At 49.6% G+C, this 13,698-nt stretch overlaps 1 protein-coding gene across 6 annotated transcripts in view; it reads right to left on the bottom strand.

Annotated features, from left to right (window-relative positions):
- EPHB2 (EPH receptor B2) overlaps positions 1-13,698 on the bottom strand; it is a 270,415-nt gene that overhangs the window by 79,979 nt on the left and 176,738 nt on the right. For all 6 annotated transcript variants that reach the window (XM_074975421.1, XM_074975422.1, XM_074975416.1 and 3 more), the window contains 2 exons: positions 9,952-10,107; positions 7,270-7,605 (listed from right to left, as the gene is read on the bottom strand). In XM_074975421.1, coding sequence (XP_074831522.1) covers positions 7,270-7,605; positions 9,952-10,107 — 492 coding nt within the window. The remainder of the gene's footprint in view (positions 1-7,269; positions 7,606-9,951; positions 10,108-13,698) is intronic.

The following is a 13,698-nucleotide window of genomic DNA, read 5'->3' as shown; positions in this document are numbered from 1 at the left end:
CTCACCCCACTCCAAAAACCACACACACAAACTCACTCTCCTGCTGGTAATAGCCTATCCAAAGTGACCACTCTCCTTACAACCTGCATGAAAATCAAGGTGGGCCGTTTCCAGCACAAATGCAGGTTTTCTCACTCCCCCACCCCCATACACACACAAACTCACTCTCCTGCTGGTAATAGCTCATCCAAAGTGACCACTCTCCCTACAATGTGCATGATAATCAAGGTGGGCCATTTCCAGCACAAATCCAGGTTTTCTCACCCCCCCCCACAAACTCACTCTCCTGCTGGCAATAGCTCATCCAAACTGACCACTCTCCCCACAATGTGCATGACAATCAAGGTGGGCCACTTCCAGCATAAATCCAAGTTTAACCAGAACATCAGGGGGGGGGTAGGAAAAAACAAGGGGAAATAGGCTACCTTGCATAATGACTTAGCCACTCCCAGTCTCTATTTAAGCCTAATAACATCAGCCACACTATCAGAGGCTCGTTCACCTGCACATCCACCAATGTGATATATGCCATCATGTGCCAGCAATGCCCCTCTGCCATGTACATTGGTCAAACTGGACAGTCTCTACGTAAAAGAATAAATGGACACAAATCAGATGTCAAGAATTATAACATTCATAAACCAGTCGGAGAACACTTCAATCTCTCTGGTCACGCAATCAGAGACATGAAGGTCGCTATCTTACAACAAAAAAACTTCAAATCCAGAGTCCAGCGAGAAACTGCTGAATTGGAATTCATTTGCAAATTGGATACTATTAATTTAGGTACACAGTAAGGTTTGCAGCTAACTAAACCATTTACAACCAATTGTCCTAGTCAACGGGAGCCATCAAGATTCTAAACCACAATTAATGGCCCACACTTTGCATAATTACAATAGGACCTAGGAGTTATACTTCATATTTCTAGTTTCAGATACAAGAATGATACATACATACAAATAGGAGGAAAATATTTAGTCGGTTATAACTTTTGTTATGATACCTTATAAGAGACATTTTGCATAAAGCATATTCCAGTGACATCATATTCACACTCATAAGCATATTTCTATAAAACATATGGAGTGCAACGTCACAACGGCGTCCCCACGGCACATCACGGACACAGCGTCCCCGTGGCACATAAGAGAGACACCGTCGCCATGGCACATCACTGACACAGCATCCCTACGCCCATCAGAGATATAGCGTCCCCCTGGTACATCACAGACACAGGGTCCCTGCAGCACATCACAGACACGGCGTCCCCGCAAAATCACAGACACAGTGTCCCCATGGTACATCTCGGACACAGCGTCCCAGAGGCACATCACAGACACAGCATCCCCCTGGGACATCAGACACTGAGTCCCCATGGCCCATCATAGATACAATGTTCCTGTGGCAAACCACAGATGCAGCGTCCTGGTGGCACATTACAGACACAGCGCCCCGCAGCACATCATGGACAGAGTGAACCCATGGCACATCACAGACACATTGTCCCCCTGGAACATCATGGACATACCCTCCCCATGGCACAACATAGACACAGCGTCCCCCTGGCACATCATGGATACAGTGTCCTATTGAGACATCACAGACACGGCATCCCATCGGCATATCACAGAGACCCGATGGCACATCATCAACACAGCACCCCCAAAAATCACAGACACAGCGTCCCCACGGTATATCACAGACACAACTCCCCCGTGGCACGTCACAGATACAGACACAGTACTCCCCTGGGACATCACGTACACAGCGTCCCCATGGCACATCATGGATATAGTGTCACCTTCTTGTCAGCTGTTTGAAATGGGCCATCCTGATTATCACTACAAAAGTTTTTTTTTCTCCTGCTGATAATAGCCCAACTTAGTCTTGTTACAGTTGGTATGGCAACACCCACTGTTTCATGTTCTCTGTGTATATATATCTTCCTACTGTATTTTCCACCGCATGGATCCGATGAAGTGGGTTTTAGCCTACGAAAGCTTATGCCCAAATAAATTTTCTAGTCTCTAAGGTGCCACAAGTACTCCTCGTTTTTTTTTAATCACAGAAACAGCGTCCCTGCAGCACACCATGGACATAGCCTCCCTGCGGCACATCAAAGATACAGCATCCCGGCAGCACATCACAGACATGGCGTATCCTGGCACAACATGGACACAGCTTCCCCATGGCACATAACAGACACATTGCCGTGGCACATCGCGGACACAGTGTCCCCCAGAAATAACAGACACCGTGTCCCCACTGCAAGTCACAGACAGAGCGTCCTCAGGGCACGTAACAGACACAGCGTCCACATGGCACATCACGGACAGAGCATCCCCGCCGCACATCATAGACACAGCATCCCTGCAGCACATCACGGACACAGCATCCCTGCAGCACATCATGGACATAGCAGCACCACGGCACATCACAGACAGAGTCCCCACAGTACATTATAAACAGAATGAGATGGAGCAGCAGGACAACCCAGCATGGGAGTTTCCGAAATGCTTGTCGAGTGGTTCTTCCCATTGCAAAGCCCCTAAGAAATCCCAGGGACATTGTGACTGTGATTTTGGTTCATCTTTCAGCAGGAAACTTGCAGACCTTCTTGGATCATTAAATATCTTTGTTTGGTCCATGTTTTTGTACCTACTTGACATCCCTCCTAAGAGTAATGTGGCGTGAAAATGGTGGTGAAAAGTGTGGGGTTGACAGCTGTGCATGTACACAAGAGTACCACCTGCAATCCACCCAGGGCTGGCCAGTGCAGAAGGGGCACAGGGCCATGGCTCCACCCCAGCCACTGTAAGAGTGTGAGCCCCAAGGTTCTGGGAGCCCTAAGGGGTGTTGGGGGAAGGTGCCCTCTCTTCAGCTTTAACTCCAGCGAAGAAGCAGACAGAATCTGGTCCTGGCCTTTGCAAACCTTTGCTGACAATGCAGCATCCTGTGCAAAACAGGGAACCTTGGTGGTGACAAATTTCCGGGTCCTTATAGACATCTGTGCATGCTCTTTTGGGCCCTGTGTCTTCTTAAGGCAGCTGTTCCCAAACAGTAGTCTTTGGCTCACTGGTGGTCAGCAGGAAGTTTCTGGGTGTCCTTGCAGAGTGGGGCAGGCAGGTCACATGGTGCTGACTCACTTCTTTGCTTCAATCACCAAATTGTATTAAAAGAAGCTAATTTTCTAAAGTAGCTTTTCCATGTAAACTAGTGGTGTCATTACCCCAGGGAGGTCAGGTGAGCATGAAGGGGAGGCCATCATCATCTTCATCACGGCCAATCGCGAAGGGACGTAGCCACCTTGCAGATGGATGAAGGGGAGGTGAATCTGTTCTCCTGAAAACGGACGGGGCGGTGGGTCTGGGTGACGGACAAATGAGAAGGGAGGTGGATCTGCACGACTGTGAGTCAGAGGGAAAGTGTTCTCAAGATAATGTCTATCTTAACATATGAGCCACACGATGGAGAGTTTTGAGTCTCTCTCTCCAGAGTCTGCTGGAAAAAAAACTCTTGATGTGTCATTATTTAAACAGGGTAAATGGGATTAACTACAGGCCAGTTACCCTGACATCGATCCTGAGCATAATCAGGGAACAGCTGATATGGGATGCAGTCAGGAAAGAATTAAGGGATAGTAACATAAGTGATGTCCATCAGCCTGGTTTTATGGAAAATACATCTTGCCAAACTAACATATATTTTTTATCAGATTACAAGTTTGGTTGATAACGGTAACTGTGTTGACATAATATAAATAAACTCTGTCTACACCGCAGCTGGAAGTGGGCTTCCCAGTGCGGATAGACAGACATGAGCTAGCACATTAAAAATAGCAGGGTGGCTGCTAGCCATCTGAGTACAAACCTGCCCAATCCCCTCTCTGTATATTTGGATGGCTAGTCTGAGCCGCTGTCCATGCTGCTGCAATCACACGGCTATTTTTATGTGCTAGCTTGAGCACAGCAAGTGTGTGTCTATGTATCCACACTGGGAAGCACTGCTGTGTAGACATACCCAACCCCCTTTGACTCTGTACCACACAACGTTCTTATTAAACAATATAACACATATCAAATGGATTGAAAATGAGCTGACCAATATATCTCCAAAAGTAACTACATGGGGAATCAGCATTGTGTTTCTACTGGAATGCTCCTACAATCTATTCTTAGCCCAGTGCTATTCAATACCTTCACCAACTATCTTCAAGAAAATACAATAGCACTGGTGGTCATGTTTGCAGATGACACACAGATTGGTGGCCTGGTAAACAACAATGGGGACAGGAGAGTTATACAAACCAACCTAAATTGCTTGGGCTCATTCGAACATTGTATGTTTTAACACAGTCACACAGAAGGTCATCCATCCAGGAACAAAGAATGTAGGTCATACTTATAGAATGGGGGACTGTAGCAGAGAAAGGTCTAACATGATCCAATGGCTGGAAGCTAGACAAATTCAGACTGGAAATAAGGTGTACACTTTTAACAGTGAGAGTAATTAGCCACTGGAACAATGTACCAGGGTTGTGGCTATTTTAAAATCAAGACTGGGTGGTTTTCTGAAAGCTCTGCACTAGGAGTTATTCTGGGGAACTTGTGTGTGTTCTATAGGAGGTCAGACGAGATGATCACAATAGTCCCGGCTGGCCTTGGAATGGCACCCAAGAGGGCTGAGGGGTTAAGATGGAAACCAAGAGAACATGAGCTCCCAGTGTGATTCTGTGCTCAGAAGAACAGCACAATTCTGGGCTGAAGTACCGAGGAACACTGAGTAGGAGTAGGGCTGTGATGTTGCCAGCACACAGAGCATTGACAAGACGATTACTGGGACAGTGTGTCCAATTACTTCAAAAAGGATGTTTCAAAGAAGTCCCAGAAAAGAGCTACAAGAATGATTCAAGGTCTGGAAAACCTGTCTTAAACCCTTCCTCTCTCACGATCTTCTGCAGCCACAGGTGGATCTTCAGCTGCAGTTGAATTCTCGGACGTTTCTTCCAATCCCTGCCTGTGCTTTTGCTCAGCCTGGCACCCTCCCCTCTGCCCCAAAGTCAGCCTAGGACCCAGAGCATGATTGCTTCTCTCCCACCCCTTTCTAACTCAACACCTTCCTGAGAGACAACAGGTGTCTCCCTTCTCCAAACCAGCTCCCCTGCTCCTGGGCTACCCCTTTCACACTATGGTCACTGTGATGTCATCTTCTCCTGCGATGCTGTTCCTCTGGCTCTGGTCTTCAGCCCACACCCTGCTTCCTCTGCAGGGGTGTTTCCTCCATTCCCTCTAGGGCTGTTCTCCCATCTGGGATGCTAAAGAAGCCACCATGCCTGAAGTCAGCCAGCACCATCTGCTTGCCTTCAGAGTCTCCTGGAGAAGGCTGGCTCTCCTTGTGCCATTCAAGCCACAGCAGTTTCATGGCTTTGTCTGCCCCTGCCTGACTGCTGTGTGAGCACTGTGCCACGCTGCCCAGCACCTGATATTATCACGTCAAGGAGTGTCAGTGAACTATCGATACCAAGGCAACAAGTGGGCTCAGTCTAGGGAAGCAATCCAGCTCCCAGTCCTGCCCTCTGAGCTGCACCAGCGGGGAGCCGAAAATGACTCCAAGGCCAAAGCAATCCATGGCTGGTGGTCCTTGAGAGAGCTGCTGAGGCAAGAAGGAGGGAGAGCAGGTAGCTGTCATGTTCGCTAGGAAAGCATTGCCCAGCCCCTGCAGGAGGCGGGGAATAGCCCCTCACGAATAGCCCGCCCTCCTCTGAGGCTCCCAGGAAAGCTGAGAACAAGCCCCAGGTGGAGACTGAGCCTGGAGCTCTCCTCGCAAAGGCAGACATGCCAACCCCTGAGCCATTCAACAGGCGTTCTTGTATCCAACCATTGCTGCCCTTGAGCCACCCTCTCCCCTCCCCCATCTCTCCTCTCCCTGCCGCAGAGTACCCTCCTTTCCCTGTGTTCCCCCCTTTCCCCCTCTTCCCAGTTCCCTGTTGTATCTTTGTAGATACAGCTTCTGTTACCAACTGCTAATGAGATACACCAAGGCTGCCAGACTAGGCTGAGTGTAAGCAAAAGAATTCAGAGCCTCTAATTACAGAGGAATTAGCGAGCAGGCAGTTACTGTTTAGCGCTAATGAATGGATACATTAAGAGAGGCATCACACAGCCTGAGAAGTGTGAGCCCCGATAATAAGGGAGTGTCAGACAAGGGAGGCACAAGAGGAGGATCCAAGGCTCTGAAAGGAGGCAACTAAAAAAACTCAATTCGCAATGTCAGCCGCCTCAGCTGCTTGTTCTGCAGAGGTGGAAAAGTTCACGATTGGGGCATTAATGTAGCGACTGCCGCGCTTAATTGCAAGGTGTGAAATCAGAGCGTTAAACAGCTTCTAAATGCGGGAGGAGGCCCTGTGAGGGAAATGGTTAGATCTCTCCTAACTAGAACAGAAATAGACACGTAGCCCACATGTACACACGCTCAGAGTCCTACACAGAAAGACCCCCTGCACAGCCAAGCCGTGCGCCTGCTGTTTCTCTCCCAGCACACAGACACACCGTTCCCACTCAGGCTCACACACACAGCTCAGCCATGCATACCAGCACACAGATCTGGATGCTCACGCACGCAGACGCTGACCTGGTGCCCACCTGTTGAGTTATGAGCTCAAGCCACAGTCCAACAGACCCAAACCAACCCCTCTGAGCTCTGAGATCCTGGGGACTCCCGGACTCTGGCCCGAGGGAGAAGAAGGGAACTGCCCTTGGAGTAGTGCTTCTTATTAGCAATTGTCTGTGGCCGTGTCCCCCTGCGACATCGTCCTGTGAGAGCTGCTGAGTGCGGAACTGGCGCGTCCTGTGCACCCTCCCCCTCCCCACCAGCCCCTCTGCCTTAGCGCTCCAGCTCCGGCCACTGGAGCATTGGCAGCACTTGCAGAGAGGCTGGACCAGAGAGAGTGGCAATGCAAGCTCCTGCCAGGTGACGTCTGCAGCCCATTATTTGGATTACAGTAGTGCCTCAGAGTCCAGGGACAGACAGGACCCCACTGTGCTAGGCCCTGTACAAACATACACAAAAGAGTCTCTTTGCTAGGACAAGGGATATTTTCCCTGTGCCCGGGGAAATGGGCTGGCACCCACCCAGGTCACTACTACCCCTCAGGTGGGATGGGCTTTTGGTCAGCAACAATGTGACCAGGAAGTGAGAGGCTCCTGACTCCCTTCCCACCCCTGAGCCTCAGCCTGGCTCAACAGCAGAGCGAGCGCAATTCCTTACCGGCCTGGTTGGTGGTGATATTGACGGAGGCAAACTGCGGGGAGAAGGGGCTCTGGTCAGTGACCCCGTTCACGGCCTGGATCTCAAAGGTGTACTGGGTGTGGGCCAGCAGGTCGCTGATGTAGATGCGGGCCTCTGTCAGGCCCAGCTGGCGTGGGGAGAACTGCACGTTGTCCCCACAGCGGGTGCAGGCACCGCGCCCAGAGCCGCAGCTCTTGCAGATGATATTGTACACCAGGTCCTCACGGCCCCCGGAGTCCCGGGGCGGGGTCCACTCCAGCATCAGCGACGTCTCGTTCACACTGGAGATCACGGCCTGCGGGGCAGACGGGATGGCTGTGCGGAAGAGGGAAAGAGAGAGTGAGTGAGAGTCCGTGACCCCTGTCCCCATGGGGCAGGGTGCACACATGCTCATCAGCATGTTTCTGATCAGCCCAGACTGAAGGGAGATGGAAGCTGCTACCTGCCAAAGCTTTGTTTCCCCTGAGCTGGCCTGGCTGCTTCAGGAACATCCATGGACTACCAGCTCCACCCCCTCCATAGAGTGATGTGCTATTCCCAGGCCCACAGCTCCAGAGCCAAGGGCCCCACCCCAAGGGTGTGGGCAAATGAGCAGGAGGGGACACCTCAAATCCCAGAGGCCACTGTTAGCACCCCCACCCACGCTGCAGCTCAGTCACTCTCAGGGGATGTTGATTTAAATCAGCGAGCAGGAAACCTTAATTTAAATCAGTGATTTTAATCTGGTTTTGCATTTGTACTTTTTAGTTATTTTCCTAAAAATGGTTCTTTCCCACTGGCTGACATAACCATGAAGACGTGCTGATTTGCAAGCAAATACAGCCTTTACACTAAAGGTGGTGCTTCTTTTTGCTAACCAGGATGATACGCTGCCCTAACCACGTTTATTTACATGACGATCACTTATCATATATTGCTTCAGATTCTTTTGACATTTGTTAATAAGCTAGAAAATGGTGAATGACACATTTCTTATTTACTACATGATAACTGTTTACTCGGAGTTGTGTCAAGCTGCATTTCGCTGGAAACTGGAATTCAATTAAAAAGATACAAAATTGTTTACATTAGCGAAGTAAAACGACCTTAACTCTGCCGGATACATTCAAAAAGGAAGGTTATCAAAGTGACATTGGTCCCAGGTGGCCAGTGCCTCCTAAGGCTCAGGATGAAAACGGCTCTGTGCATTTGCTGTTTGCCCTCCGGGGCTGGGCTTGTGGGGTGTTAAACTCTTGAACGAATCCTCGTTAGGCTAACTGGAGGCGACATCAGCCAGAGAAGGGGCTGTGCACTGTGCTCCCAAAAATGTAAATAAAAAGTGGGAAAGAAGGAAATTTTCTCCCAATAATAGAAGGAAAGATGAGAAAGTGTGAAGACAACTAGGAAATCCTTCCTAGTAGGCACACGCTATGCACCTGCCGGAGTGGGAACAGGGCAGGACTGAAGCAGCTGTGCAGGACCCTAGCATTTCATGGGATAAGCGGGACTGGGAAACTCCAGGAGCAGCTCCTGAAAAAAAATGTTCAGCACAATTCACCCTCACCATGTGCACCCCCCTGAGCTGGGGGCTGCCTGGCCCTCTGCAGCCTCGAGTGGAGATGCTTAGTGCAGTGATTAGAGCAGGGGACAGGACAACTGGGCAAGAGCAGGCAGTCACTGGCTCCGATTCCCCCAGTGCAGGAAGAGATGATGACACTGGCCTCCTTCAAGAAGCATGTTCAGCTCCAGGCAGGCAGGAGACATGCACTGTCCTAATGGGATTTGCTGGACTGAGTTTTTTTGCATTAAATCATTTAACCTGAGGAGCTTTCACCAAAGAGTTTCTAACGTGGTTCCTTCATAGACCCCTCATCAGGAACCCAAAACCTATCCCTAATCACAACCCAACCCAAACACAATGCTAGCTCGAACTACAGCCTAGCCCTCACCCAACGCTAACCCTAACCAGAGTCTAGCCCTAACCCAGCACTAAACCTAACTACAGCCTAGCCCTCACCCAACACTAACCCTAACTAGAGCCCTGCCCTAACCCAATGCTAACCCTAACCAGAGCCTAGCCCTAACCCTAAATACAACATATTCCTAAACAAACAGTAACCCTCAGGATAACTCTAACTATAAACTAGCCCGAACCCACCACTAACAATAACACTAGCCCGAACTGTAACCTACCCCTAGGTTGCATCCGATGAAGTGAGCTGTAGCATACGAAAGCTTATGCTCAAATAAATTGGTTAGTCTCTAAGGTGCCACTAGTACTCCTTTTCTTTCTACCCCAACTCTAACTACAACCTCAGCTTAAGGCTGACACTATTTTTAACCCCAAACTTAGGGCTAACATTGAACCAAACCCTAACTCCAACCAATTCCCGCTGCTTGAGAGCTCCAGGCATTGTAGCCCCTAATGAGATGAAGGTATCTGTGCCATCTGCCCATCTGATCCCACTGGAGTCAGGAGCCTTGGCTACAGTCTCCAGAGACAGTCCCTGATGGCACCAACACCTCCACATGCAGCCACAGAGGGGATGTGCAGCTCCAATCTGGGACAATTTGTTAGACACCAACAGGCAATTTGAAATAGTTTTATCCCTGCTTCAGGGTCTGTACCAGCCCATGGCCTTTCCCCGCTCCCCTCTCCCGCCTAGCCAGGTGGTTACGTACTGGTGCACGGCATATCCAGGGGGTCGGAGTCTGCCCGGTAATATCCATTTCGGCACACGCAGTTGGTGGCCCCTTCCGAAGTAGTCCTGCTGTTAATTGGGCAATGAACACACCCTTCGTCCCCTTGGCTGGCCTTGAACGTCCCTGATGGGCAGCCTGGAAAAGAAGTGAGAACAACAGGTGGTGAGAGGAAAGCCCAGTGGGGTGGGGAGATAGGCAGGGAGGGGGCTGCCTGACTTCTACTGGAGCTGCTGGACAACACCATTCAGGGGATTTCAGGGTCCAAAGCCAAAATCTGACAATTTAAAACAAACAAACAAGCAGCAGAAGCAGCAGCTGGTTTGAACGTTTCCAGGAACCAGGCACGGCTGCTCTGTCAGACCGTGAAGACAAAGTGCCTGCTAGCCAGAGAGAAGTCCCTACCTATGATTACAGGACAGGCTCCCAGTTACTCGGCAGTACGATTAGAACTTTAAAGAGGAGCTGACTCCATAACTCCATCTCCTTGCTTCTGCCCATTATGCCATTGTTGATGCCTGGATGTTGCAGTTATGTTCCGTGACGTCCCCAGCTGAGACCTGAACCTGCAGATCCCGAGGCAAGAGTTCTCCCACTGGAACTAAAGGAGATGCACTAGGAGTGGTGACGGCCTTGCGTCAGGTCTCCAGCCCCTAGTGGGAGGAGTGTTACAATGGTTCCTGGGAATGCATGGTGGGCTGAAGGTTGAGGACCGGGATGTGAATTATGGCAAATAATAGTTGTGATGGAAATCGAGAAATTACTGCCAAGTGTCTTATCCAACAAAAAGCCCTTGTAGGTCATGGAACCCCACTGGTTGATTCCTGCACCCCTGGCCCCAGGCTCCTAAATGTGGACTGTAGTGGTCCGTCTGTATTGCTCTCCGCGTCCACTGCTGATTGTATGTTGTTAACGTGTTGTGTAGCAAGGGGGATGGCAGACGCTGTGTGCAGTGAAATACAATAAATAAAACCATTTCCCATTTCACTTTATCAGAGCGAATTCTTGAAATGAATGATTTCTGCAGAACATCTCCTTCCACTCTGCCAAGGGTTGGAAGGGTGAGAAAAAACAGCCTGAGAAGGAAGTTACAGCCTGGGACCGGTCAGAAATTTTCTGTCACAACATTCTTTCTGTGGAAAATTGTGGAAAAAGGTTTTGTGAAAGGTTTCTGCTTTCCTCAAAAAATTTCCATTTTCATCAGCAAACCAACCAAACCTCCCCCCCCCCCAATGTTTGGGTTTCAACAATTTTCAACCAAAAATTTTCAGTTTTCATTTTTTTTGACAAAAAGTCAAAGTTTTCCACAGAAAACGAACCCCTTTCCCAGTGATCTCTGTTACCAAACCCCTTCTCTTCACTCGTCTGAGCATCGCCAGTGAGAAGCTGGCTTCTCCTTCCATGCTCTTGGATCTTCACACACTCCCAAACCCCCTAGTGCAGCAGCTCCACTGCTGATCCAACTTCCAGCACACATTTGACTGCAAACCCATCACTGAGAGGGCTGAGCTGTGAGGAGCAGGGATGGCCAAGCAGCTCTCAGTGTAATGGAGGAGCAATGCCTGCTCCATAGCTAAGGTTGCTGCAGAGTTTCTGTTTTTAGCCCCATTTTGAAGCTGCAATCAACACACAGAGTTCGATCAGTCTGAAATTCCAGAGCCAGGGTAGTTTGTGGTGGAAATGTGTGATCATCTGATCAAAGACTTCCTGAGATACAGGCCCCTTCCCCTACAGACAGTATGCAAAGGGCAGTATCCACAGGAGACCCAGGCCACTGACTGAGCCTGCTGAAATCTAGTCCAGCTCCAAGAGCTGAAAATGAAAACATTCCTGGAGGTTGGGTCTGGCTCTGTGGTGAAGGCAAAGGGCCCATTCCGAGTCCTGGCTGGCTCCCAGCTGCACAGAGCCAGCTCTCCCACCCCCAAATGCCCTGGTACTTAGGGGAGGAGCACCAGCGGTGGTAAGGAACCCCCAGCTCCCTTGTAATGATTCGAGCAAGCAGCAGGTGGGCCAAGAAACCGAGAGGCGGCAGAGAACAGACAGGGTGGACAGTGCCCTGTGGGCAGGTCTCACCTTATCTACCACAACACAGGAGCAACACAAGTTGCCTCTGCCCCATCCCAGACCCCTAGAAAGGGGGGAACCAAGGCTCCAAACACAGTTTTGCTGCCTCAGGCTCTCCTGGGTTCTCCTCCCAGGCTAGACCCTGCCTCACGGTGTGACCTTGGACAAGCCTCTGCCCCTCTCTGCCTCAGTTTCCCCATCTGTACCATAAGCCCAGCACTCAGAGAAGCTGAGTGAAGACTGTGAAGAACTTCAAAAAGATCTCACAAAACTAAGTGATTGGGCAACAAAATGGCAAATGAAATTTAATGTGGATAAATGTAAAGTAATGCACACTGGAAAAAATAACCCCAGTTATATATACAATATGATGGGGGCTAATTTAGCTACAACTAATCAGGAGAAAGATCTTGGAGTCATCGTGGATAGTTCTCTGAAGATGTCCACACAGTGTGCAGCAGCAGTCAAAAAGGCAAACAGGATGTGAGGAATCATTAAAAAAGGGATAGAGAATAAGATGGAGAATATCTTATCACCCTTATATAAATCCATGGTATGCCCACATCTTGAATACTGGGTACAGATGTGGTCCCCTCATCTCAAAAAAGATATACTGGCATTAGAAAAGGTTCAGAAAAGGGCAACTAAAATGATTAGGGGTTTGGAATGGGTCCCATATGAGGAGAGATTAAAGAGGCCAGGACTTTTCAGCTTGGAAAAGAGGAGACTGAGGGGGGATATGATAGAGGTAAATAAAATCATGAGTGGTGTGGAGAAAGTGAATAAGGAAAAGTTATTTACTTGTTCCCATAATATAAGAACTAGGGGCCACCAAATGAAATTAATGGGTAGAGGTTTAAAACAAATAAAAGGAAGTTCTTCTTCTCTCAGTGCACAGTCAACCTGTGGAACTCCTTGCCTGAGGAGTTTGTGAAGGCTAGGACTGTAACAGGGCTTAAAAGAGAACTGGATGAATTCATGGAGGTTAAGTCCATTAATGGTTATGAGCCAGGATGGGTAAGGAATGGTGTCCCTAGCCTCTGTTTGTCAGAGGGTGGAGATGGATGGCAGGAGAGAGATCACTAGATCATTAACTGTTAGGTTCACTCCCTCTGGGGCACCTGGCATTGGCCACTGTCGGCAGACAGCATACTGGGCTGGATGGACCCTTGGTCTGATCCAGTATGGCCATTCTTATGTTCTTATGTTCAAAGTGCTATGCAAAAGCAACCTGGCCTACCTGCAACACACCTCCTGGGCTCTGACTCCTGGAAAAGAGGGAGCTGCCCCCTCCCCTGGTTGGCTGAGCTCAGAAATGGCCAGGTTGGCAGCTCTGCCCTGCACCAACTAACCCTGCTGGATGACTCACAAGCCCAGATGCCTTCCACCCCTCAACTGCTAAGCCACGAAGCTTGTAGCTCCCCAGGTCATACAGATCACGCAGCTGAGTCATTTGCATCCTGTATGAAGTCCCAGGCATCACGTAATGTTGCTAATCTTCACGAACAAGCCGTCATGGAATGGTTCCTGCATGTGCCTAGCGATGCGGCCCAGACGGGCAGCTCGGCACATCACTGCCTCAAGAGGAGAGCATCAAAGCCCATCTCGCTGGGCGTGGAGTGAGGATTAATTGTACCTGTTATGAAAAGGAGGCCAAAACCTGGG

Source organism: Natator depressus, chromosome 18 (assembly GCF_965152275.1).
Source record: "Natator depressus isolate rNatDep1 chromosome 18, rNatDep2.hap1, whole genome shotgun sequence".
In the NCBI taxonomy this organism is placed as follows: Eukaryota; Metazoa; Chordata; order Testudines; family Cheloniidae; genus Natator; species Natator depressus.
This window is presented reverse-complemented; position numbering and strand designations above follow the sequence as displayed.